At 32.9% G+C, this 24,116-nt stretch overlaps 6 protein-coding genes across 7 annotated transcripts; 2 read left to right on the forward strand and 4 right to left on the reverse strand.

The window, feature by feature from the left end:
* Positions 1-2,349: 2,349 nt before the first annotated feature.
* On the reverse strand, positions 2,350-5,412 carry LOC108570724 (solute carrier family 12 member 8). The gene is made up of 10 exons (XM_017932626.1): positions 5,141-5,412; positions 4,904-5,084; positions 4,687-4,832; positions 4,399-4,630; positions 4,109-4,310; positions 3,796-4,030; positions 3,397-3,717; positions 3,162-3,323; positions 2,915-3,093; positions 2,350-2,837 (listed from the first exon to the last, which is right to left on the reverse strand). The coding sequence occupies exons 1-10, from the start codon at positions 5,336-5,338 to the stop codon at positions 2,678-2,680; spliced, it is 2,016 nt and encodes a 671-aa protein (XP_017788115.1). The 5' UTR covers positions 5,339-5,412; the 3' UTR covers positions 2,350-2,677.
* Positions 5,413-6,272: 860 nt separating this feature from the next.
* On the reverse strand, positions 6,273-8,380 carry LOC108570730 (survival of motor neuron-related-splicing factor 30). Of its 2 annotated transcripts, XM_017932633.1 has the most exons (6): positions 8,215-8,380; positions 7,869-8,092; positions 7,593-7,742; positions 7,310-7,315; positions 6,674-6,824; positions 6,273-6,599 (listed from the first exon to the last, which is right to left on the reverse strand). In XM_017932633.1, the coding sequence occupies exons 1-6, from the start codon at positions 8,251-8,253 to the stop codon at positions 6,456-6,458; spliced, it is 714 nt and encodes a 237-aa protein (XP_017788122.1). In that variant the 5' UTR covers positions 8,254-8,380; the 3' UTR covers positions 6,273-6,455. The 2 variants fall into 2 exon arrangements, with proteins under 2 accessions (XP_017788122.1, XP_017788123.1); XM_017932634.1 differs by lacking the exon at positions 7,310-7,315.
* A 225-nt stretch (positions 8,381-8,605) lies between these two features.
* LOC108570758 (peflin) lies at positions 8,606-9,661 on the forward strand. The gene is made up of 4 exons (XM_017932662.1): positions 8,606-8,738; positions 8,932-9,106; positions 9,203-9,481; positions 9,570-9,661. The coding sequence occupies exons 1-4, from the start codon at positions 8,727-8,729 to the stop codon at positions 9,659-9,661; spliced, it is 558 nt and encodes a 185-aa protein (XP_017788151.1). The 5' UTR covers positions 8,606-8,726.
* Positions 9,662-14,584: 4,923 nt separating this feature from the next.
* Positions 14,585-17,063, forward strand: LOC108570661. Its single transcript, XM_017932553.1, has 4 exons — positions 14,585-14,643; positions 16,402-16,646; positions 16,731-16,859; positions 16,933-17,063. Exons 1-4 carry the CDS (start codon positions 14,585-14,587, stop codon positions 17,061-17,063), a joined length of 564 nt encoding a protein of 187 aa, XP_017788042.1.
* A 356-nt stretch (positions 17,064-17,419) lies between these two features.
* Positions 17,420-19,070, reverse strand: LOC108570662 (tripartite motif-containing protein 42-like). The gene is made up of 6 exons (XM_017932554.1): positions 19,038-19,070; positions 18,756-18,967; positions 18,341-18,600; positions 18,035-18,258; positions 17,738-17,938; positions 17,420-17,656 (listed from the first exon to the last, which is right to left on the reverse strand). Exons 2-6 carry the CDS (start codon positions 18,944-18,946, stop codon positions 17,420-17,422), a joined length of 1,113 nt encoding a protein of 370 aa, XP_017788043.1. The 5' UTR covers positions 18,947-18,967; positions 19,038-19,070.
* A 711-nt stretch (positions 19,071-19,781) lies between these two features.
* Positions 19,782-24,104, reverse strand: LOC108570710 (dyslexia-associated protein KIAA0319). The gene is made up of 15 exons (XM_017932609.1): positions 23,795-24,104; positions 23,285-23,700; positions 23,026-23,198; positions 22,554-22,931; positions 22,253-22,478; positions 21,798-22,171; positions 21,613-21,724; positions 21,389-21,537; positions 21,116-21,306; positions 20,936-21,035; positions 20,552-20,872; positions 20,380-20,481; positions 20,129-20,302; positions 19,906-20,055; positions 19,782-19,836 (listed from the first exon to the last, which is right to left on the reverse strand). The coding sequence occupies exons 2-14, from the start codon at positions 23,692-23,694 to the stop codon at positions 19,907-19,909; spliced, it is 2,859 nt and encodes a 952-aa protein (XP_017788098.1). The 5' UTR covers positions 23,695-23,700; positions 23,795-24,104; the 3' UTR covers positions 19,782-19,836; position 19,906.
* Between the last annotated feature and the right edge of the window lie 12 nt (positions 24,105-24,116).

A 24,116-nucleotide genomic window follows, 5' to 3' on the forward strand; every position in this document is an offset into this window, starting at 1 on the left:
TTATGAGAAGTACAATAGTAAGTTGAGTAAGAAGTACAACATGGAAGCACAAGTTCCCTGAAACTTGCTGACTAGTAGTATAAGTAGTCATACTACAGACCTACTTGGTATTGCACTTCTATTTAGAAGCAGTTCACTGCTATTTAAAATCTCTCTATCTTACATTGTTATCTATTTAATTCTACTTATTATAAAGGCTACCAAAATCTCACAGATATGACCAAACATATCTGAAGTATGGACATAAAAAAGACTGCATGACCAGAAATGAAAATTAAAACAGAAACAATTTTATATAGCAAAATATATCAAAACTTGTTTTCTACATGTACCACACTGTGTTATATAAACCTGCAATATTTATATTCTGATATTTTTAAGTCCTATTAATTGGCAAAAAAGCCACCAAAATCTTAATTTCCTGAAATAATAAATCCTCTTAGAAAAATGATGTTAAAATAAATCACTAATACAGAAAATAGTACTTATCCCTTAAACAATATTTCAATACTTTCTATTGCATGTTATCACCAAGAAAAGCTACTAGAAACTGAACTGAAATACAATTACGTTCGAGAGACGCAACAGGGAATCAGAAATACACGTTGATACACCGTAACTAATTATCTCGCATTCTGGCGCCGTGGAGTATTTTAATGCAACCACCTAAGAGGCTAGCCCACGGAGGAGGGTTAACCGTGACGGTTCACCACGAGGTAACCGCGAACCTCCTGGCTTGCGAAGCTCTCGCCGCATGTTTAGCCGCCCACCGGTACCTACCGAATCTCGAGCGATTAATAGCTCGGCGTATATGCGACATCGTGAACGAAACACAATCCACGCGTGAATAAATAATAAATATAAATTACACTCGTGATCTGAAAACGGCTGGTAGGATTAAAACGTGCCCGTTTTTAGCGAAATCGACGGTAAACGTAGACGTAATCCCACGAATATACAATTTTAATTGACAAATATGGCGCCCGACAGCAAGACACGCAATTCTTTTATCCCGATTGTCGAAGAATATTCGACGAATTTGTAATGAAACATTTACGACGAGATTTTGCGTTGCTTTATTTTAATTGTTATTAAATATTTATGATAAAATAACATGTAAAGAATCGAACATTGTGTTCAATAATGGGAATAAGGTAGAATTGTAAGATAAAAATGCGTTGTATAGAACTCACATGACGTAGATAACCGAGTCGATACGAAGACCATGTAGTTGAGAAGTTGGAGAACTGGAAACCTGAAAATGCAGGAAAACGAAATTGTTCAGGAACAAAACCTATTTGAAAGTTTCGATTCAATTTTCTGTTGCAAGTGTCAAGAATTTTACCTGTTTCGCGAGAATGAAATGTCGACGCTATGCATTTCCTTATTCGAGATCACTGCACTTCGTCGAACTACGAATCGCGGAAAAATAAGTTAGAGAACACTGTAATCACTATCGCGTCGCGCACTGCTTCTGATACCACTAAAAATAAAATTAGCAACAAGAAAACAGACATATCTTCTATTATAAAAGTAAAATTGCACTATTAATTAACACACACGATCATTCTGACACTCCGCACGAACTTTCAAACGATTCTATTCGCCAAGGACTGCGTGCGCCGACGCAGTGTCAAACCGGAAGTGCATTTTAATTAAAAATTTGACATTTCTCGAGGTTAAAACTTTTATATCTAATAAATTACGCTTTATTTTGATGTATTACGTGCGAAAACGTGTTATAAAAATTTATATACAGCAATGTAATACGAAAAAGTGTATAAATACTGCATAATTTGTAAAATACAAAAACGCGCCAAATAAATAACCGCCTACGCGCCAAAAAAATAACCGCCAACGCGCCAAATGCTCAATTGATTAAAGTAGTACCATTAGAAAAATTTAAACGATTCGAAGCACATTCAAATCTATAATACTTGGATTTAATGTTTTAATTCTTCTCAATTCAAGGGATTATAGTATTTTAATTAAAAATTACGGAAAGAATTTTTAACACGCATTTCGTATATTAGTCTGTTGTATATTTTATTATTAACATATCCATCTTTGTAGCAACATTTATAAAAAATGTTAAATAGCATATAAATATGATATCCCTACGTATTTACAGAGTATTCGTTATAAATATTATGATATCCAGCATTTCTTGTTTTTCTCGGTACCTCCGTACAATACGTAAAATATTACAATTTAGTTCTAACTAAAACTTATAAGGGCTATAAAGAATAAATAATCTCGTGATAGAAGAGATAGCTCTTAAAATAATTCACTGATTGTATGGACCCTCCATTTTAGAAATACTTCTGGCAGTCTGTCGTTTCAACCGTGTTTGACGTACGTCGTGTAAATTGGTACAAAAAGTCGCGCGATAACTTTTTGTGTTATTCAACCGCTAGGCATGGCATATTTTCTGTTCTTCTTCTTATTCAATTACTAATATTATTAAGGCTACTGTGTGGCATTTGATAAAAAATTCCTTGTGCCTAAGATATGAAATGTTTTTAATTAGACTAGTTTTGTGCGATCATTAGCGTTACAAATTGCAACGCTCTTCTCTCGGTTTTGCTCTATTCTAAATTATGAAAGTAATATGATTCTTATACAATTCCTTCTCTTAAAATCGTAATTTTTCCTAGTTATCTTGTATGCTCGATATTCAATCAACGTTCACATATTGTCCCGTAACTGTAGCTGTTTGATGATATCTTCGCCTACCAGCAAAATCTTCATTTTCCTCGTTCAATTGTGCCTGACAAGTTTCTACACCCGGATGCACAGGCGTAACGACAATTTGTTCATAATCGTAAACTTTTCTCCTGAAATTTGTACATAACATTTTTTCTAGATGTGAAAAAAGAATACAAAAAATATTGCAACAATTTTGAAAAATTACCCCATAAGCCTTAATATCGACAGTCTTAGCCACTTGAAAAATTTAAATTCAGACGAAACTCCTGGTTTAACTGCAGGATTAGCGTGACCAATGTAACTCCAAACAAGGAAAACCACAACGATATTGGCAATAGCGTAACCCCAATGAACGAGAAACATAATGAGTAATTTTATGAGACACTACAAAGTAAATTTATATTACAACTGTATTCAAATTATTGATTTAATGGTATAAGAAAAAAACTTACTCCTAGTAGAGAAAACCATCTGTTACACAAAGGACTGTACCAATTTCCTAGCTTATTATGAATATGAACTTTTCGTTCAGAATTATCTGTACTACTACCATTTTCATCAATACTTGGTGAAGAATCTATATAAACATTATTTTCGGAAAGACTGGGATTTCTCTGAAAATAATAAATAAAATATTTTTTTTTCCTTCTTCATGCAGTAATCAGACAAATGTTTATTTGTACTTACGACAAGATTCTTATGTCTTATCCGTTCGGGGAATAAACTATCCAGATCATTATCAATATCAGTTATTGAATTGGTGCGACTTGCAGAGCCGTACTCGCGATCGAATGTCGGAGACTGCGTTCGAAATCTTTGCTCACGGGACAATTGTATATCGAATGTTTGTGCGAGGGCAAAATACGCGTAGTCTAAACACGCGTACGTCAAGAGAAATGGCATTGTAACTATTGGCGCAAGTGTGTTAATTTGACCGGCAATGATAAAGGTCAATGTAACAATGGCGACAACTAACATCGCATATATCGGCACCTTGTTTGGTCCTTTCTAAAGGATTTAAGATTAAGTTAGGTAATCATTGTACACAATAGTTATAAAAATGCAGGATTGTAAAATCAAGCTTACTCCTCTTTGCAAACAACTGATCCCTGGAATAACATTTTGACTAGCAATAGATTGCAAAACTCGAGGAGTACCATACATTGCGCCCAAACAACTACTAAATGACGACACATAAAGACCTGCTAGCAACAATACTGAAATCGCCGACACCGTTGATGCAATCATAAAGTTCGTAAGAAGTGCCTTTCGAGTACAAGTTGCAGCAAGAAACATTGAAAAACATAGATATAAAAGAGTTCTGAAATTAAATTAGCAAATTTTAATTAATTTTTTCACAATAAACATAATACGAACATTTTTCAATTACGATTTTTACCCAGTTCCTACAGCTGCCAATGTGCCGTTAGGAATATCGGTAGATGGATGTTTTAAATCTCCACTCATATTAATACCAGCTAAAACACCAGTTACTGTGGGAAAGAATACACCAAATACTGTGAACCAACTATATCCATCCTGATAGTTGGGGAAAGTATTATTTTTTAAATTTCCTGACAACCAACCATCAAACCCAGCATCTATAATATTTACAAAATATGTACAGGATTATGCACTTGTCAGAAGTAATGAAATATGCATCATAAACTGTAGTCTGTCTCATCTTACCAACATTCACATGAGTGAAACTTCCAACCATAAAGTCTACACCAGCAAGCAATAAAATTAGCAAGAGAATAAATTGGAGCTTTATAACCCACTTGACACCTGCTATATTAATAATAGATAACAAGATAACAGCAGTACAAGCAAAACCACGCTCTGCCCATGCAGATTCTAAACCCACAAGACCAGCCATAGACTCTCCAAAACCTAGAACATTTAGAGCACAGCCCACCGCCTAAAAAAAGTTTTAAAGTAATATTCCAACTATTAGTTATATACAAATTATCCCACCTGTCCAAAACAATATAGCAATCCAATAGATCCACCAAATCTTGATCCTAACACATGTGACAGTAGAAAGTAAACTCCCCCACTTTCTACACGACATCTTTCACATATACCCACAGCAGATAACACTGATATTAATGCAATGCATACTGAAAAAATGATAAAACACTAAATATCTTTATTCAAAATCATGAATACACAGAGAAGCAATTAATACTACCTGTACATAAAATTATTAATACAGCATTAAGAACCCCAGCTTGACCTACTATCCACCCTGATCTTAAGAATACAATAACTCCAAAAATATTAATAAGACAAGATGTAAACACCCCATCCCATGTTCCAAACAATACAGGTTGGGAAATGAAAAAATTTGATTTCCACCAAGGATCAGAACTCTGAAATGCACAAATTTGAAATACAGATCACAGATATTGGTATCTTAATCACTTACATATTCTTGAGCAAACAATTCATTTGCTCCAGTTTGATACATTTCAGGTCCAAGTTCTTCATATTCTCTGTTGGTCCTTTGTGTTTCATTATTCCTCTGGGATTCTGCATTATTGTGTAATCCATATCTGGACCAATCTATATCTCTATTGTTTGCAGCATCTCCATTTGACAGCTGATTTCTTTCATTTGTCTCCATGATTTTTTTTATACAAATGCAGTACTTTGTACAATGATAAACTACTTGTGATTAACAGTTAAGTCAGTCTTCTTGTTTTTAATCAATTCCAACTTGGTGAAAATTGTAGATAATAAAATTGCAAGCACATAAACAATTGTTCTTTATGAATCATCTTTGCATCATTTACAATACTGCATGTTGCTCGGTATTTTTAAAGTAAAATTTTAATTATCAATTGTAACTTTAGGAAAATAAATATCGAGTTATTTGACTAACATAACAAAAAGAAAACGTCAGATGGAGTTAATGTTTATTGATAAAATTTTATTTGAATAGGTTAGAACACTATTCCAGTATTTTAAACGAAACGATAATTATTATAGGCCCTCACAATAATATAATTTGGTAAATACATTTTTTACAATTTATCAACTTCTTATATCAGCCTTATCGCCTTGAATATATCACCTAGTGGTGACGTGCTGTTCCACGATAGAACGACCATTTTTGATCTTTCTAACGGTATTAACTATAAGCAGTGTAAGAGGCGATTACTTCATCTCTATAATGCATCATAATTACAATACATCTGATTGGACGTTTTCACTTGAATAAACAAATTTCTCTAGGAGGGAAAATTACCTATTGATCAATAAAAAGGTCATGAAATAGATAATTAAATGATACAAAACGAAACAAAAAAAAGAAATTCTTATACATAAAAGTTGATGAATGACGTGTATATACGATGAGAATACTTTATAAAAAGATTTAGGTATTTAACACAGTTTGACTTTAAAATATACATTTATTCATATCTGTTACAGATTATAAACAAATCATACCCACATAAATGTATTAATCTAGAAATACATTCATTCACGACAGTCATTCATTTCATGAAGGTAGAAAATCCAAATAACATCAGGATTTATTTGAGGTCATTGTTCGTCCGTAACATAATTACTACACGCAATCTAAAAATACCGCTAAACACTCCCCATTCATGTACTCGGTAACATTCTCACAACACAAAACACGTTTCCTCAATTCTTTCGAGAACTGGTTTCAGCGTAATAACAATAATCGATAGTTCTATTTCACGAAGTATTAAATTGCGTATTTACAATAGTATTCATGCTCCCCTCCTCCATTTCTCGCCATTACTGAATTTCGTCATTTCTCGACCGCTTACGCCACACGTGCCGATTCCGACTCGGCCATTTACATTTTCTGGTGTTGCAAATATACTCTTCTTAATGACTCCTTTTTTCGAAGACTGTATTTTACGATACAAAATATTAGTAATTAGGAAACTGGTTAATAGATTTTTAAATCGTTTACTAATAATACCTTGTTTGTAAATGCCAGCCATTTATTTTTCTCCATTTCGCGTTCCTCTTCGAGTTCTTTAAATCTCTGAAGCTTTCTTTGTTTCTTTTTCTTAAGGTATTCTCTTTGTTTATTAGGATCTGAACCTGCTACTGCAGCAGCTTGCATTTTTCTGCAAATTAATAAACCTATCACTCATGAAAGTAACCACTGAAGATAAATCTCTACCATGATAAGATGCTTCCATATAAATTGTACTGCTAAAGATAAAAAATATGAATAGTGCTGTAATAAATTCTATTAATATCAATTATTGAATAAAATTTATTATGATATAAAAATAGTTAGTAATTGCTACTACTCCATGACATATAAAATCTAATGTTTCACATCTATGACAAAATAGAAATAATTTTATTTCACCTAGAAACATATTAGTGTAAATTAATATAAATTGAAGCTAGAAAGTTTTTAAATTATTAATTTTATAAATCATCCTAAACTTCACTATGTTAAATTCTTAATCATATAATCCTAAAAACATCATTATTGCACTCAAGTTTAAATTTAAACTAACATACTATTTAGAATCATATGCAACCATATTTGTAGAGAATAAAAACATTATTTCAACAAAAATCTATTATTTCTTGTTACCTTTTCCTGGATTCCAGTGATGTACACGATCAGTGCGACACCAAGAGACAAATGAACAATAATGGAATTTCAGATCAAGGCACACCCAACAGTAGAGTGATTATCATGGCCAATTGGAAATAAAGGAATTGGGAGAAAAATGAACAATTAGTAATCATTGTATCTTATAAAACTTAACCCGCAGTTCCTCAAAGAAAACTGATATGTGCTTCAAATTGCAGGGGGGTTTGTGTTAATAGCAACTACTAATAAATGAAATTGATAAAATTTTTTGTGAACTTACTTTGACTTTTGATCTGCCCAATCTGATGCTGGCCTTTTAGCTACTGACTTTAATTGACTAAGCATTGTGACATCTGTGTTTTTATATTCATTAAAAGTTACATTAACAACGCCGTCTTCACTTATTGCTTCTATAGTTGCCTCATAATATCTGTAATAATTCAATAACAATAAGAAAACATATGTATCAACAAAACTACTTCATTCACTAAGTGATGTTAGAGACACATAATTGTTACTTTATTAAAGTAAATATATACAAGTTGCAATTACTTACTTGCCGTCTTCACTCCAGGGTGCCATGCACTGATCACTAACCTTCCATTTATTGGCCAGAACTGCAAGTAAAATAGGATCTTTAGCATCCATGCCATTGGCTTGCCTTTTTTCCTGTTGTTGTGATTTAATTAAATCATGTGTCAGCTCTATTACTTCCTCAAGATCGATTTTCAGTTTCAAGAGTTCTTCATTAGTAGGATCCGTGGTAAGAGCTGCTTCCACCTAAAACAGTAAAACACAAAATCCATTTAACGTTGTAACGTCGTAAACAAGAAAGGAATCGCCAAAAATGGACTCGCCATTCGACCGTTCGAGTTAGGTTAAGCAAAAAACAAAAGCCTCACCTGTTGAAGCTGCAGTTTATAATTCTGTAAATCGTCCATCGTGAAACCTAAATCAGCAGCGTATTATCAACGATGAATATAACGTCTATCAGCCGTTTTTTTCTTTCCTAATACTACTGTCAGAAAAGCAAGCAAAAGTGAACACTGGTGAACACCCTACCCTCTATGTGTGTACATAATCGTACTAAATGCAAAACAATTTGTAAGATGGCACTGTCATTTGTACCGCGTGAACTATAAAAATGTAAAAATTACCAATCATTTTACGAGAAAACGTTGTAAAGTAAAGTATATTGCAAGCTTTGTGAAATATATAGAAGCAAATAATATTTTAAATATAAAATAATTAATTAAATATTTAATTTCGATTTTTATATATGGTTAATTTGTACACATAACATAGCAGTACACGTATGTATATCGCGAACTGTATTTGTATTGTATATAGTAATACAGAAATTGAATACACACTGTAATTAATACTGTTAGACAATTGACAGAAAACTGCTGTCATGGCCTATCCGGTAATTACGTTTCTGCAGTTTAGATCAAAATATCTTTCGTAAATAAGTGAAACTTTCATTTCGTTTTTCATTTCGTTTTATTCTCAGTATATTATTTATGCTCATTGTGATTGTTTGCAAAGCATTGCAACAATTATTTAAATAATATTGCTGTTTCATTTATTTATAACTTGTCCATATTGTACATTTTTAGAACACAATGTATGGAGCAAGTGATACCCAAGCACAAGTAAACCCAGAAGTACAACAGTGGTTTGCTGCTGTCGATAGGGATGGCAGTGGAAGAATCACAGCTATGGAATTAAAAGCTGCATTAGCAAATGGACAAGGAGGCACATTTTCAGATACTGCTTGTACATTAATGATAGGTAAGTTCTTAAAATTTAATAACCTAATAACAATATATTTTCAATTAAATAATTTTATAGCTTAACTATTCAGAATATTTTATCATGTTTTTATAGGAATGTTTGACAAGGAAAAAAGTGGTACAATAGATTTGCTTGAATTCCAAGCTCTTTATAACTACATCAATGCATGGCTAAGTGTATTCCGTGGTTTTGACCATGATAATTCTGGAAATATACAAGAGAGTGAATTAAGTGCAGCTTTAACACAAATGGGATATAGATTAAGTCCAGAGTTTATTTCATTCCTTATAAAAAAAAGTGATCCTACTGGTCACTCTTCTATCACTATTGATCAATTTATTGTATTGTGCGTCCAAATTCAGAGATTCACAGGTAGACAATGACTGAAAACATAACATATGAAGACAAAAGTAATTGAATGATTAATATAATAACGAATGTTTTTAACTTCTTATTACAGATGCTTTTCGTGTAAGGGATACTAATCAATCAGGAGAAATTAGTATTGGATTTGAAGATTTCCTAGGTGTTGCACTTAATTGTAGTGTATAACACTTCTACCTTTTGCAGTAATTAACTTTTAGATGTTTAATTTAATTTATTGTAAAATACCAAAAGTACTGCAGCTTAATACAGCAAGTTGCAATTTATTAGGATTAAGAATCACTTGTATCTTGTTATATTTAAAGATGCAGCTATCTATTTTTCTAGCTAAAGATAATTTTACATTAGTTTTTAACAAGTATGACAAAACCAAAATATTTTAACTATTTATGAATGTTTAAAATTGTCCGTATTGTGTAGAAATCTCTATAATCTTGCCTATGTTTTAGCCAAATTAAACATTGTTCTGTTTAAAGAAACAATAAAAATACAATAAAATATTTGAACATTTATTTAGGTATTATAAAAAGTATTATACAACAAAATTCCATGAAGCCCAAATTCCTCAAAATGTTAAAATTATAATTATTTCATAAGTTTTAATTTATGTATGTCAATACGTTAAAAAAATATTGTAGTTGTATATGTAGCGTTACTGCACAGTGACAATGTAACATAATACGACCGTTTTATACAAACAAGTAGTTATTAATTTATTTTGCGTTAAATTAGGTTTATAAAATATATAGATCGTTTTAGTTTTTAGCTTTATATTGCTTTATTATTCTTAACTCTAATCTAACAATATAGACAAGATACAAAATAGACTTACCACTATCATATTTTTGTGTCCAACGTTCTGAAATACCGATCGTGTAAAAAATCAGAGGTTTTGTTATGTCCTCTACGATATAAAGGTATGAATTTAAATAAACTGTAAAATGTGGTCAATCAATGCTGGTATATTGTAACCATTTGCAAAAATACATTTTGTACACTTAACTTACAATAAATAATTTATTTTTTGATAAATAATTGCATTTCCTCATTTTTTCCGATGTTCAAGTCTTTTCTTTCATTTCTATTGTGTCCTGAATAGTCCATCTGTAATTTAGACGAAAAGAACATTAATTTTTCTAATTATTAATAAAAGTTATAAACAATTTCTGTAAGACTTCCAATAATTATAAACAACCATATAAACTGCTTTTGACAGGAAATACTAATTATTCTATAATTAAAGTGCTTGAAAATAAGCCAGAAACTGTATTTTACTATCTACATTATTAGTAATGTTAAAACAATTAAAAATTGATAATAAATATCAATTAATATAATAGGCATGACAAGAATAGCAGTACATAGTGAAGAGAGACAAGGAAACGAATAACGGTAGACAAGGATAGCACTAGAGAAACGAGAAAGACAAGAACAGGAATGCGGGTAGAAAAGGATAGCAATAGTGACGCGTTAGACAAGGAAAGCACTATGGAAAGACAAGGACAGAAAAAATATCGGTAGGTGAGACTAGCGGCATCTCGCGTTTGGAGACGTGAACTACGGTGTTAGACAAGGAAAGCACTATGCAAAGACAAGGACAGAAAAAATATCGGCAGGTGAGACTAGCGGCATCTCGCGTTGGGAGAGGTGAACTACGGTGTTAGACAAGGAAAGCACTATGGATAGACAAGGACAGAAGAAAAATTGGCAGGTGTGACTAGCGGCATCTCGCGTTTGTAGACGTGAACTACGGTGTTAGACAAGGAAAGCACTATGCAAAGACAAGGACAGAAAAAATATCGGCAGGTGAGACTAGCGGCATCTCGCGTTGGGAGAGGTGAACTACGGTGTTAGACAAGGAAGGCACTACTGTGCGACAAGGATAGAAAGAAAACGTTTCCTATTGGTCCGCAACCCGCTGAGCTCCGCCCCTCTGGGCCACAGCCCCGTGGGCCGGTGAAAAATCATTAATAACTCATTAATTAGGACGATTTTGTGAACTTTTATGATTGAAGAATGAAGTCTGGACCTTCAGCAACTTTCTCATATAGTTTTTCATGCAATACATACTTTCAGTAATTAGTTATTAACAATTATTGTGTAGCGTGTCGGCAGCAGTACCGCACACCATTCAAGTTTTTTATTAATTTCGCAGGTTTATACAAATAATTTATGCACTTTCAGACATGCGTTCGAAAGGCTATTCCTTTACCTAGTTTCTCGTTATATTTTTATTAACATATCCGTTGTAATTTGTGAGATATTGAACATTATCTGGATAAGTACTACACTCGTCGCATTCAAGCGTAACATATTCCCGTAATTTTCATTAATAACTCAATAATTACGATAATTTTGTGAACTTTTAGTATTGAAGAATGTGGTATAAACCTCCATCAACTTTCTCATATAGTTTTTAATGCCCTAGACCCTTCCAATAATTAGTTATTAACAATTTTAGTATGTGATGTCGGGAACGTATTGTATACTTTACGGTTCTTCAATAATTTCATAGGTTTCTATTAAAATTCCCATGCAAGTAACTATATGCATCTAGAAGGCAATTCCCTTAGCTACATTCTCATATCATTTTTATTAATATATTCGATTTAGTTCAAGAGTTATTAAACATTCTTTGGAAGAGTGTTACACCCGTCGTATTCAATCGTAACACATTTTCGTTATTTTAATAAAAATGCATGATGAATTACACACTTTTAAGTATGCAGAATGTAGAATGGACTCTTATCTTTATTCTTCAATGATTTTGGTAGACGTAAGTGGTGTGGTTTATTAGATATTAGCAATTGTTTATAACAGTTGACTATACTCGAGTACGATGAATAGGGAACTCTCTCATATAATGTTCATCAATTGCGAATATCTATGAATCTATCTAAAAATTGTGAACTTTTAGTATTAAAGAATGAGGAGTGGATCTTCAGCAACTTTCACATATAATTTTTATTACGCTAAACTCCTTCAATAATTAGTTATTAATAATTTTAGTATGTGATGTCGGGAACGATACTGCATACCTTTACGCTTTTTCAATAATTCCATAGCTTTTAACTAAATTCCTATGCAAGTATCTATATGCATCTGAAGGGTAACACCTTTAGCTACATTCTTCTATAAGTTTCATTAACATATTCGGTATAGTTTAGGAGTTATTAAACATTATAGGGGACAGTCTCGTAACCATCGTAGTCGAGCATAATCAACTGTTATAAACAATTGCGAATATCTATGAATCTATCTAAAAATTGTGAACTTTTAGTATTGAAGAATGAGGAGTGGATCTTCAGCAACTTTCACATATAGTTTTTAGAGCGCTAGACCCCTTGAATAATTAGTTATTAATAATTTTAGTACGTGATTTCGGGAACGATATCGCACACCGTCAAGTATCTTTATGGTTTTTTAATAATTTCACAGCTTTCTGCTAAATTCTCATGCAACTGGCTATACGCATCTGAAAGGCAACTCCTTTGGCTATATTCTCGTATAATTTTTATTAACATATTCGGTTTAGTTACAGAGTTATTAAACATTATATGAGAGAGTCCCTTATTCATCATACTCGAGTATTGGCAAACGTCTTAAACAATAGCTAATATCTGAAAAACCACACCACTTACGTCTACCAAAATCATTGAAGAATAAAGATAAAAGTCCATTCTACATTCTGCATACTTAAAAGTGTGTAATTCATCACGCGTTTCTATTGAAATAACGAAAACGTGTTACGACAGAATACGTCGGGTGTAATACTCTCCCAAAGAATATTTAATAACTCTTGAACTAAATCGAATATATTAATAAAAATTATATGAGAATATAGCTAAGGGAGTTGCCTTTCAGATGCATATAGTTAGTTGCACGCAAATTTAGTAGAAAGCTGTGAAAGTATTGAAAAACCGCAAAGGTACTTAACGATGTGCGGTATCGTTACTGACATCAGGCATTAAAGTTATTAATAACTAATTATTGAAAGGACTTAGAGCACTAAAAACTATATGTGAAAGTTACTGAAGGTCCAGACTTCATTCTTCAATCATAAAAGTTCACAAAATCGTCCTAATTACTGAGTTATTAACGATTTTTCACCGACCGTCTCGATTTGGGCCTGGAAGGTCCGCCATGATGGCCCGCCAGCCAATAGGAAGCGTTCTCTCTCTGTCCTTCTCACACACTAGTGCTTTCCTTGTCTAATAGCTCTGTTCACATTATGTTATACTAGTAACAAGTGGTTACTTCGCGAAGCCAAACGCGAGATGGCGTTAGTCTCGCCTGTTGTTGTTTTTTTCTGTCCTTGTCTATCCATATATCTTTCCTTGTCTAACACATTACAATAGTGCTATCCTTGTTTACCCCTATTTTTTTCCTTGTCTAACTCGTTTCACTTGTACTATCCTTATCTACCGCTATTAGTTTTCTTGTCTCTCTTAGCTATTGCTATTATCGTCCCTATTATATTTAATTGATACATATAATATAACGAGAATATAGCCAAAGGAGTTGCCTTTCAGATGCGTATAGCCAGTTGCATGAGAATTTAGCAGAAAGCTGTGAAATTATTAAAAAACCATAAAGATACTTGACGGTGTGCGATATCGTTCCCGAAATCACGTACTAAAATTATTAATAACTAATTATTGAAGGAGTTTAGCGTAATAAAAATTATATGTGAAAGTTGCTGAAGATCCACTCTTCATTCTTCAACACCAAAAGTTCACAATTCATGGATGGATTCATAGATATTCGCAATTGATGAACATTATATGAGAGAGTTCCCTATTCATCGTACTCGAGTATAGTCAACTGTTATAAACAATTGCTAATATCTAATAAACCACACCACTTACGTCTACCAAAATCATTGAAGAATAAAGATAAAAGTCCATTCTACATTCTGCATACTTAAAAGTGTGTAATTCATCATGCATTTTTATTAAAATAACGAAAATGTGTTACGATTGAATACGACGGGTGTAACACTCTTCCAAAGAATGTTTAATAACTCTTGAACTAAATCGAATATATTAATAAAAATGATATGAGAATGTAGCTAAGGGAATTGCCTTCTAGATGCATATAGTTACTTGCATGGGAATTTTAATAGAAACCTATGAAATTATTGAAGAACCGTAAAGTATACAATACGTTCCCGACATCACATACTAAAATTGTTAATAACTAATTATTGGAAGGGTCTAGGGCATTAAAAACTATATGAGAAAGTTGATGGAGGTTTATACCACATTCTTCAATACTAAAAGTTCACAAAATTATCGTAATTATTGAGTTATTAATGAAAATTACGGGAATATGTTACGCTTGAATGCGACGAGTGTAGTACTTATCCAGATAATGTTCAATATCTCACAAATTACAACGGATATGTTAATAAAAATATAACGAGAAACTAGGTAAAGGAATAGCCTTTCGAACGCATGTCTGAAAGTGCATAAATTATTTGTATAAACCTGCGAAATTAATAAAAAACTTGAATGGTGTGCGGTACTGCTGCCGACACGCTACACAATAATTGTTAATAACTAATTACTGAAAGTATGTATTGCATGAAAAACTATATGAGAAAGTTGCTGAAGGTCCAGACTTCATTCTTCAATCATAAAAGTTCACAAAATCGTCCTAATTAATGAGTTATTAATGATTTTTCACCGGCCCACGGGGCTGTGGCCCAGAGGGGCGGAGCTCAGCGGGTTGCGGACCAATAGGAAACGTTTTCTTTCTATCCTTGTCGCACAGTAGTGCCTTCCTTGTCTAACACCGTAGTTCACCTCTCCCAACGCGAGATGCCGCTAGTCTCACCTGCCGATATTTTTTCTGTCCTTGTCTTTGCATAGTGCTTTCCTTGTCTAACACCGTAGTTCACGTCTACAAACGCGAGATGCCGCTAGTCACACCTGCCAATTTTTCTTCTGTCCTTGACTAACCATAGTGCTTTCCTTGTCTAACACCGTAGTTCACGTCTCCAAACGCGAGATGCCGCTAGTCTCACCTACCGATATTTTTTTCTGTCCTTGTCTTTCCATATATCTTTCCTTGTCTAACACATTACAATACTGGTATTCTTGTTTATCCCTGTTTCTTTCCTTGTCTAACTCATTACACTAGTGCTATCCTTGTTTACCGCTCTATCTTTCTTGGCCTTACTTGTTTTTGTATTGCTAAATACTTACCTCGACGAGTTATCCCTCGTAGTAAATACGACTGAATATATTGAATTGCGTGTCTATAACAGTTCACGGTCTTTTGCCAACAGCAGAATACGCGCATGTGAGGAATCATTTACTAATAAACAATTACGTTTCTTTCTTAATTATAATTGCATAGTTAGATTTAATTCTAATTCCCACCCCTACATACTAATGTTAGATGTTAGATTTAACCTACACGTCGTCTGTGCTACAATTCAACATCTTTGTTGTCAAGATACTTCATATACTACGCGTGTGTGATAATGAATGCGTCATCGACATTGGGAGGACAGTGGAAAAGTCCAAATGGAACGTTAAATATATTGTATTAATAATGTTACAAAGATTTAATCTAAGAATTAAAGAATAATAATGATATTCCAATAAAGTGTGATAACTTGCAATTGAAGGCTGTATAGGTAAGATGGTTAGTTACGAATGTATAATAATATATTTTATTTAGGAAATGTGCTTGAACCTCAAATGACAGTGATATAAAGTTATTTACAATATATTATTCTAGAATAATAAGAAATTTGGTTAAATATTCATCACATGACAATTACCTATTTAATCTTTATAACCTAAAAAAATTAAGGACTTCACTTAGGGTACTATCTGATAAGAATGCATAATTTAGAAATGTAGATATAAGTAATTTTAATTACTTAATTTAATCAGATGTTTCAATGAGGCTGTAAATAATGGATCAAAGACATGGAAGTGTGGTACAGCGGTGTCACATGCTAGACAGGCGCAAGAAAGGATTCAAGAATTCAATAGATTAAAAAGGGCAAGACAACTTCTTGATGCTATTTCTTTAACAAATGAATTACTCACAGATGGATCAGATGTAGAAATATTGAGTCTTGCTAGCACAATAGTAACAAGGTTAAAGATTTTAGGGGTATTTAATATATCATTAGGTAAGAAAAATAATCATTCAATTATAAAGATGTGTAAATTATTATTGTTACTTCTTTTCTCTGAGTCAAATATAATTTTTATAGAAAATGGTAGAAAAAGTACAAGGACATCAACATTGAAACCTTCTCATATAGGTATTTACCACTGTTGTACGTTTTGTTCAAGTGGGGGTAAAAAGGAAGTCACTTGTGGATGTGGAGGAACTATGCCTGGTAATATATACTGTTGTTAAATATTTTAAGTATACATTGTTATTTGATATAGTACAAGATAATGTAATTAAAGGTGGATATCAAGGCTGTGGTCATGGTCATATAGGACATCCTGGTGTACATCACTGGTCCTGCTGTGGATCCATCTTGCGTTATGGAGACTGTCTAGCTCTTCAAAAATATATGCATCAACTGCTATTTTAATATTAGTGGTTTAAAATAAATTTTATTTTTTCACAGATATGTCTTCTTATCTTTTATAAATGATTATTTATTATACAATAAGTAGTAGTACAAAATAATGGAATGTCATGACATACATTTTTTCAAAAAATGACATCCTTAAAATTATTTGTATAGTAACAGTCATTTTGTGCTTTCCAGCACAGTTTGTATACTCCTTAGGAATGTATAAGTTGTACCTCAAATGACAGTTTCATCATATAACTTATAGCAATAGTACATACAATTTAATCATCACATGACAATATACATATAAATTTCCCCTTATGCTAATGTACCTTTTATTTCAGAATATTCCTGACTTTTTCATAAATTTGTTAAAATATCAGTTTAACATACCGATAGTCCATTGAAATAGTAGTATCCCTTATTTCTTCTAGAGTACCATTTGAAAACGCTTTTCGATCATACTGTGTCAAGACCATATTTAAAACCAGTTTTGCTCTTTGCAGCATTCTTGTCAAGTGTAAAGTAACCCTTTTTCCAGCTCCAATGGCATTTTCACTTGCATGGCCTCTGTGTTGGGTGCTCCATATACATTCTTTACAAGTCACCTAAGAAACGTCTTGTACGTTTAAAAAATATTTTTAACTAAAGAGAAAATTAGTGTATAAATAAAGAAGTTAACTATAAACCTGTTGGCACGCAATACAATAAAACCGCAATGCGTGTGTGGGATGTCTGTGACAAAGTGCGGTACGTCGCACTTTGGTAGCTTCCCAGAGTGGCCTTATTTTATGTTTCGACGGCTTTAATTCCATAATGATTTGTTGTTGATGTTCCATACCACAATCTAAGCAGAAATTGCGGAGGCATGTGGCACATTGTACAACCGCCTTCAAAAGTATTAAAAGTAATATGTTCATTTAATATTTCAAAAAATAAAAATCGATTTCAGGTGTACAATATTCCAAAAGCATTGTAATGCTTACAACAACTTCATCCACGCAAACGTCACAAAGAATTTTATTCGCAAATCTAGAACGAATAGCGTTCATCACCAGACGATGCTGAAGGGGATAATGCGGAGGCGGTATTGCCGAATTTGCATTTGGTAATTGAAAATCGCATAAAGGACATAGTTCGTAATAATTACTTTTTTCACTTTCTGATTGGAAACTTTGTGTTCTAACATTTTTTACAGAATTACAAAAGGCTATAAATACAAAGGAAGATGTTATGTGAGAATTTATACTCTTGAGATAGCATACCTATATTTTTAGTTCCAGGTCACTTACATCTACTCATTAATTCTGACACACATGGTGAACATATAGGATGCAAACAAGGAAGTAATCTCGGCTCCTGCATTCTTTTACCACATCTAGGACACCGAAAATTTTTATTTTCCTGCGTGTTAAGAGAAACAAAAATTTCTTCCCGTGTACTTTCGTTATTTCCTTGTTCCTTCATGACATAATGTAATTCAGAAGATTGATACATAGAATTTGTTCTATTTACACTCCATGATAAGGGTGCCTTTGAATATTCATCATAGCTAAATAAGAAAGAAAAGTACTTTCTAATTAATAAAAGTTAGATTGTTTTTTAAATAGAAGACTTGCCTACTATTTTTTTTTAAGCGAATCAATCGTTATCAAAAGAGATTTTAATTTTATATTATTATACCGCGAAATTAAAAATAATGCTTACCGGTCATTTTTAACGAAACGTAATGGCTCTACATTAGCAACGGAGTGCACTCCTTCAACTTTATTTTTTCGTTCAGGGAATGTACAGTCTTTATTACGAAGTTCGTTGCTCTCATTTCCATCATCCATCGACGGCTTCTCACCGCAACAGCTTTTTATGGATTGATATTTCGAGCATTTAACGAAATCCATAAACACTGTTAAGCTGTTAATCTAATTTATCAATTTATAAAATTGAAATTAATTAGATTATTTATTATAAAATGAATAGAATTGAACTCACCAACTTATAGAGAAACGCAGTGCGCTTAGAAACTCGTCGATGGATGGTAGGAATACCTTTTGCACTACTTCGTGCTTGCCATAGCGTAATGAGTTAAAAATAACGTTAAAGTGAGCGCATGCGAGCAAAATCGTGGCTGCGTTATAGTGCTTTATACTAAATTCAAAATTATTTCCTGTTGCACAGTTTATGTACATGAATGATCAATAATTATATTCGTTAAAAGGATAAAGGTTTTAGATGAAATAAATTTACGCATTGACTATATGGATAATAAATTTTATTATTTATCCATATACAGTGTAAAAATAACATCGATGATATACATATTAAAGAGCAAGTATTACATACAAAGGATACATGGATAAGGAATAATAATTATATATAAATACTAATTCCAATACTTTCTAAGGCCGTAATCAAACCGTGTTTGATTATTGTGCTATATTACCGCACGTATGTATAAACGGCGGTGCATATACAATTACGTAATAAAAGTTTCAAATTCAAGTACACAATACAGACAAATATGTATATGTATATAATAAACCAAACAAGAGATGCAATGAAGTGAGCACATGTTCTTGTGTTTCTCTAAATTAGTACTTAATTAAGTACATCTAGTTCTGTTAAACTCTTTTTACAAGTGGCAACTTCTTCTGTCTGAGAAATCATATTGTTCTTGTTAGGTACATACTTAAAATTACAGCCCTTTAACTGACTAGTATTTTATGTTTTTCTTTTGGCCAAACGTACACAGATGTGCGTCGCTTTACGAGATCTTACGTTCTATACATTCCTGGAATGTGCAACTGAATTACGATTTACTTAATGCACGGTTCGTTTAAACACTAAACATAGCGGTTACCTCATGTTTTCACTCTAGAACCCATTTTAATAAAGCCGTTTCGTGATTCACCATTTCTTACTTGACTGCTTTTTTTCAACTTACGATCTACGAACACGATGTCATCAGAATCACTATCCGATTCAGATAGTACCATTTTGTATGGCGTAACTACAAAAAGAATCGCATGAAGTTTGATCAGACATCATTATGTGACATCATTATCTGAAAAATGTACACATACTGTCTTCCGGTTCCGGTTGCAAAAGAGAATAACGGGGTGGTTTCTTCTTAGTGCGAAGTGAACGTCGCTTGCCTGTACATATTCTTTGGCATAGACAAACGAGGCCCCAAACAAGACCAACCCAACACACGACTAGAGATAATAATGCTATTATCACATAGAGAATGCTCCAATCTGAAAAATACATGACTCCAAATCAGTTTAATTTATCTTCAAATAAAAATTTACTATTCACATTTTTTTCAACGTACCGCAATTGGAGTCACCATTACCAAAGTATTTCTGTATTAAATTTTCCATCCAAAATGCCTCACACATGCATAACCTTGTCTCTTGATCACATACTCCATAACCTAATTAAGGGTAAATTTTTTGGATAACGAAATCATGCATATTTAATATTATTTAAGAAAAAATATTTACCTGAACAATTGTTCTGGCATACGGCAGTATCGATATTAGCAACAGACAATTGAAGTAGTCCAGAATCTTGTCTTAATTTTTCTTTTAACCGTTTAACTACTTCCGGTCCGTGCATAGTAGCCTTTCCACCTTTCTTTTCAACGTAGAAAACTAAGACAGCTCTGCCTGTTTGTGGTTCTGCTCTTAAGTTTCGCACATTGATTGATGCTTCATCCCGCAATAACATTTGTAGCTTTAGTACCAATGAATTCTTTTGCGATACTGTTAACATGTTTGCTCCGATGTTCAACGTCAATTCAACCAAGTGTAGTAATTGTGGATCTATGAAAAATTCAAGTATCATTGAAGTTAAAAGATATTTTTCTCTTTTTTTTAATCGCTTACCAGGTTTAACTATTACGGAGACGGTATCTTCACTACTAAGACCCTGATCGTCCATTACTTTTAATCTAAAAACATATCTACCTGGAACGATATCTGTCAACTAAAAACAAAGAAGTTTAAAGGTATTTTTTATAATTGGAAACAATGTTTCCATATATAATAATGTCTAATCATCGTTACCATTAAAACCGATGATTTGTCTGTACTCTGAACTATGGTACCTATAGCAAGACTAGACGGATCTTTAGTCCATATCCATTCACTAATTCTTAAATCATCAGTTGACTGAGATCCATTAATAATCAATGCACTAATAGGTGCCACGACTACTTGATCACCGCCTGCGTTTGCTTTCGGAGGAGCATTTTTATCTGTGAAATAAAATTAATTTTATTGACCGTAGGACTAAAAATATTAATTGCCAAAAAATAGGACACAGCTTCATGCACATACTTTGTGTAACTTTTACTTTAACAGTATCTGAATCTTTATTTCCATTATCGTCGATCACGGTTAATTTGAATTCGTAATCACCCTTCGTCAGTTTCGTAACATTAGTAAGCGATTCATTGACTGCTGAAAATTCAGCCTTATTAGGCCCGCTGTCAAAGAAAATTTATTATTGCACCACGAGATACAATAAAACAAATATATTTAATATCTAAATTTAGATCTACCTCACTTGCTCCCATTGGTAAGATACAATCTTAATATCGTCTTTACTTTTCTGTCCGTTCAGTACAGTTCGTGTTTCTGGTAATGCTATAGTTATATCTTCGCCTGCATCGGCTACATAAAATCGTGTAAAATAAAGTAGCGTTTACATTTTCGTTAAAAACACAAAGGTAAAAGCAACAATTACCTTTTGGTGGTTTATTCGTTGGTGGTTTTACAAACACATGAACTTCAGCTGTAGAAGACTGCTCAGAATCGTCTGTTACTTTTAGCACAAATGTATACATTCCCTCCTCCAAATTAGACAGTTGTAAATACGGCGTTCTCGTGTTTTGCATATCCACTGCTTTGTTCTGGTCCGAGGGACTCTTTGTCCATTCCCAACTCGCTATTCCATGATCATCTGTACTCAAGTTACCATTCAGTGTCAATGTATTTTGAGGTAAATATATTATAATATCTTGACCAGCATTTGCGCTAGGAGGATAATCGGTTACTTTCAAAACCGTTATATTAGCACTCGTAGAATTGGTGATATGATCGGAATCTTCGACGGTCAATCTAAAAAAAAGAAAAGTTCGAAATATCAAACAATTACTAAATCCCTATGGAAACAAAAAAATATGTACTTTCAATACTAACTTAAACGTATAGTTTCCAGGAATAAGATTATCTAACTGTAGGGTAGGTGTATCGACTAGATTTGGTTGATATCCGATAGGACCTTGTTGTAATTCCCAGTGATACGAAATGACACGATCATCATCTTTACTCGATGAACCATCTAACACAGCTCCGGTATTTGGTAATTTTACAACTTGCGATGCAGGTGAAATTATGGCAATTGGTGCTTGGTTTATTCTTTTAGCTGTTGATAAAAACGAATTTAATAAATTGTCGTAACCGCAGATCGAACAAATATGAATATAATCGAAGAACTTACGTGGTAAAACACTGACATTTGCATATGCTTCACCATTGGCATTTGGATTATTTACTGTTACTTTAAATGTATATAAACCTTCTGACAAATTACTTAATTTAACAGTCATACGATTTTGATCAATCATTGTGCCAGTATGACTTTCTGGTTGACTTAAAAGACTCCATGCATAATTGTAATGTTCATTTTCCTGTTCAGCTGGCACAGTATAAGCAGACAATGTTACTTCATTCTCTGGTAACCGTACCTCTTTTGAAACTGCAGAAACTAATAGCCTTTTTATAGGTGGTTTCATAGATGTACTGGAATCTTTTATATTTTGTGCCTTTATTTGTGGTGTAACACCAAGTTCTATGTCCTCCACCAAACTACAAATTCCTACCACAATGAATGAAAATTAAAATATTTCAATGAAATATTAAAGTACAGGATATTTTATACAAAAAAAAAAAATATTTCATGATGCAAATACCATCAAGATTGCGTTTAAATCCAATAGAACACTGACAAATTCCAACATCAGACTTATCCCCACTTTTAACACATACTTCATGTTCTAAACAGTTTGTCTGAGTGATACAACTTATCTCATTTGATCCACCAAAAAGAATGTGATCTCTTTCTGCACCATCCATAAGGAAACCTCTAGAAATTTCAATAAAAAGCAGAAAAATATAAATTATTAGTTAAGGGAAAATAATAGAAAATAAAATATGAAGTTTAAAGCCTACCCAGTATCGTCACTTATTTGATCCAACAAATCACTCCACATCTCATCATCTTCCACAGGCTTAACTAAGACCATACTTGGAGGATTTTCATTTGCCAAATCTTTTCTATAGAATGGTATACATATTTTGGAACTTTTACATTGTATATGGTAACAAGTACCATTATGCATAAATGCCACATTACATGTGGGCTTTGTACAGCATGTAGCTACACAATGCTTTATGCCATTCAAGTGAGGTTGAGGAGTATATATTCCACTAGAAAGGTTTCCACGAGGTGTATAGCTTGTAAAAGCTCTGGGATATAAACCAGGACATAGCATTTGCCATTTTGTTTCCCCATCTGAGTAGTCACCAATACAATTTCCAAAGAGCAATAAATATAATCCCAGATAAAGGATTTCAAACATTTTAATCTGAAAAAAAATCCGATGTAAAATATTTTGCTTCATACGAAAATTTATTTAAAAAATTTTGCAGAATAGTTTCTTCTTGAAAGAAAATTCCTACCTTATTTTTCGTAAACTCCGGAGTAAATAATGAAAATGAAAATGATCGAAATAAATGTTTCAGGTTACTTTACGAAACATCTGTCACTTTATGAATTGTTTTACTATCAAATATCCCTTGCAAACTGTCCAGAGATTGTCCCGCTAATATTAATTTCCACTTGTGTACAGACATACACAGTACAGGCTTATCATATATTAGCAGCATGTTATCAACACCAGCAGCTAATCAACTATAGGGGCAATTATCATATTTCCTGTTACAACCGGAATAAGGAAAGGTCAGGTAAAGAAAACTGATAAAATTTCGCGCCTTGATAGCT

Source organism: Habropoda laboriosa, unplaced genomic scaffold, assembly GCF_001263275.1.
Source record: "Habropoda laboriosa isolate 0110345459 unplaced genomic scaffold, ASM126327v1 scaffold87, whole genome shotgun sequence".
Classification (NCBI taxonomy): Eukaryota; Metazoa; Arthropoda; class Insecta; order Hymenoptera; family Apidae; genus Habropoda; species Habropoda laboriosa.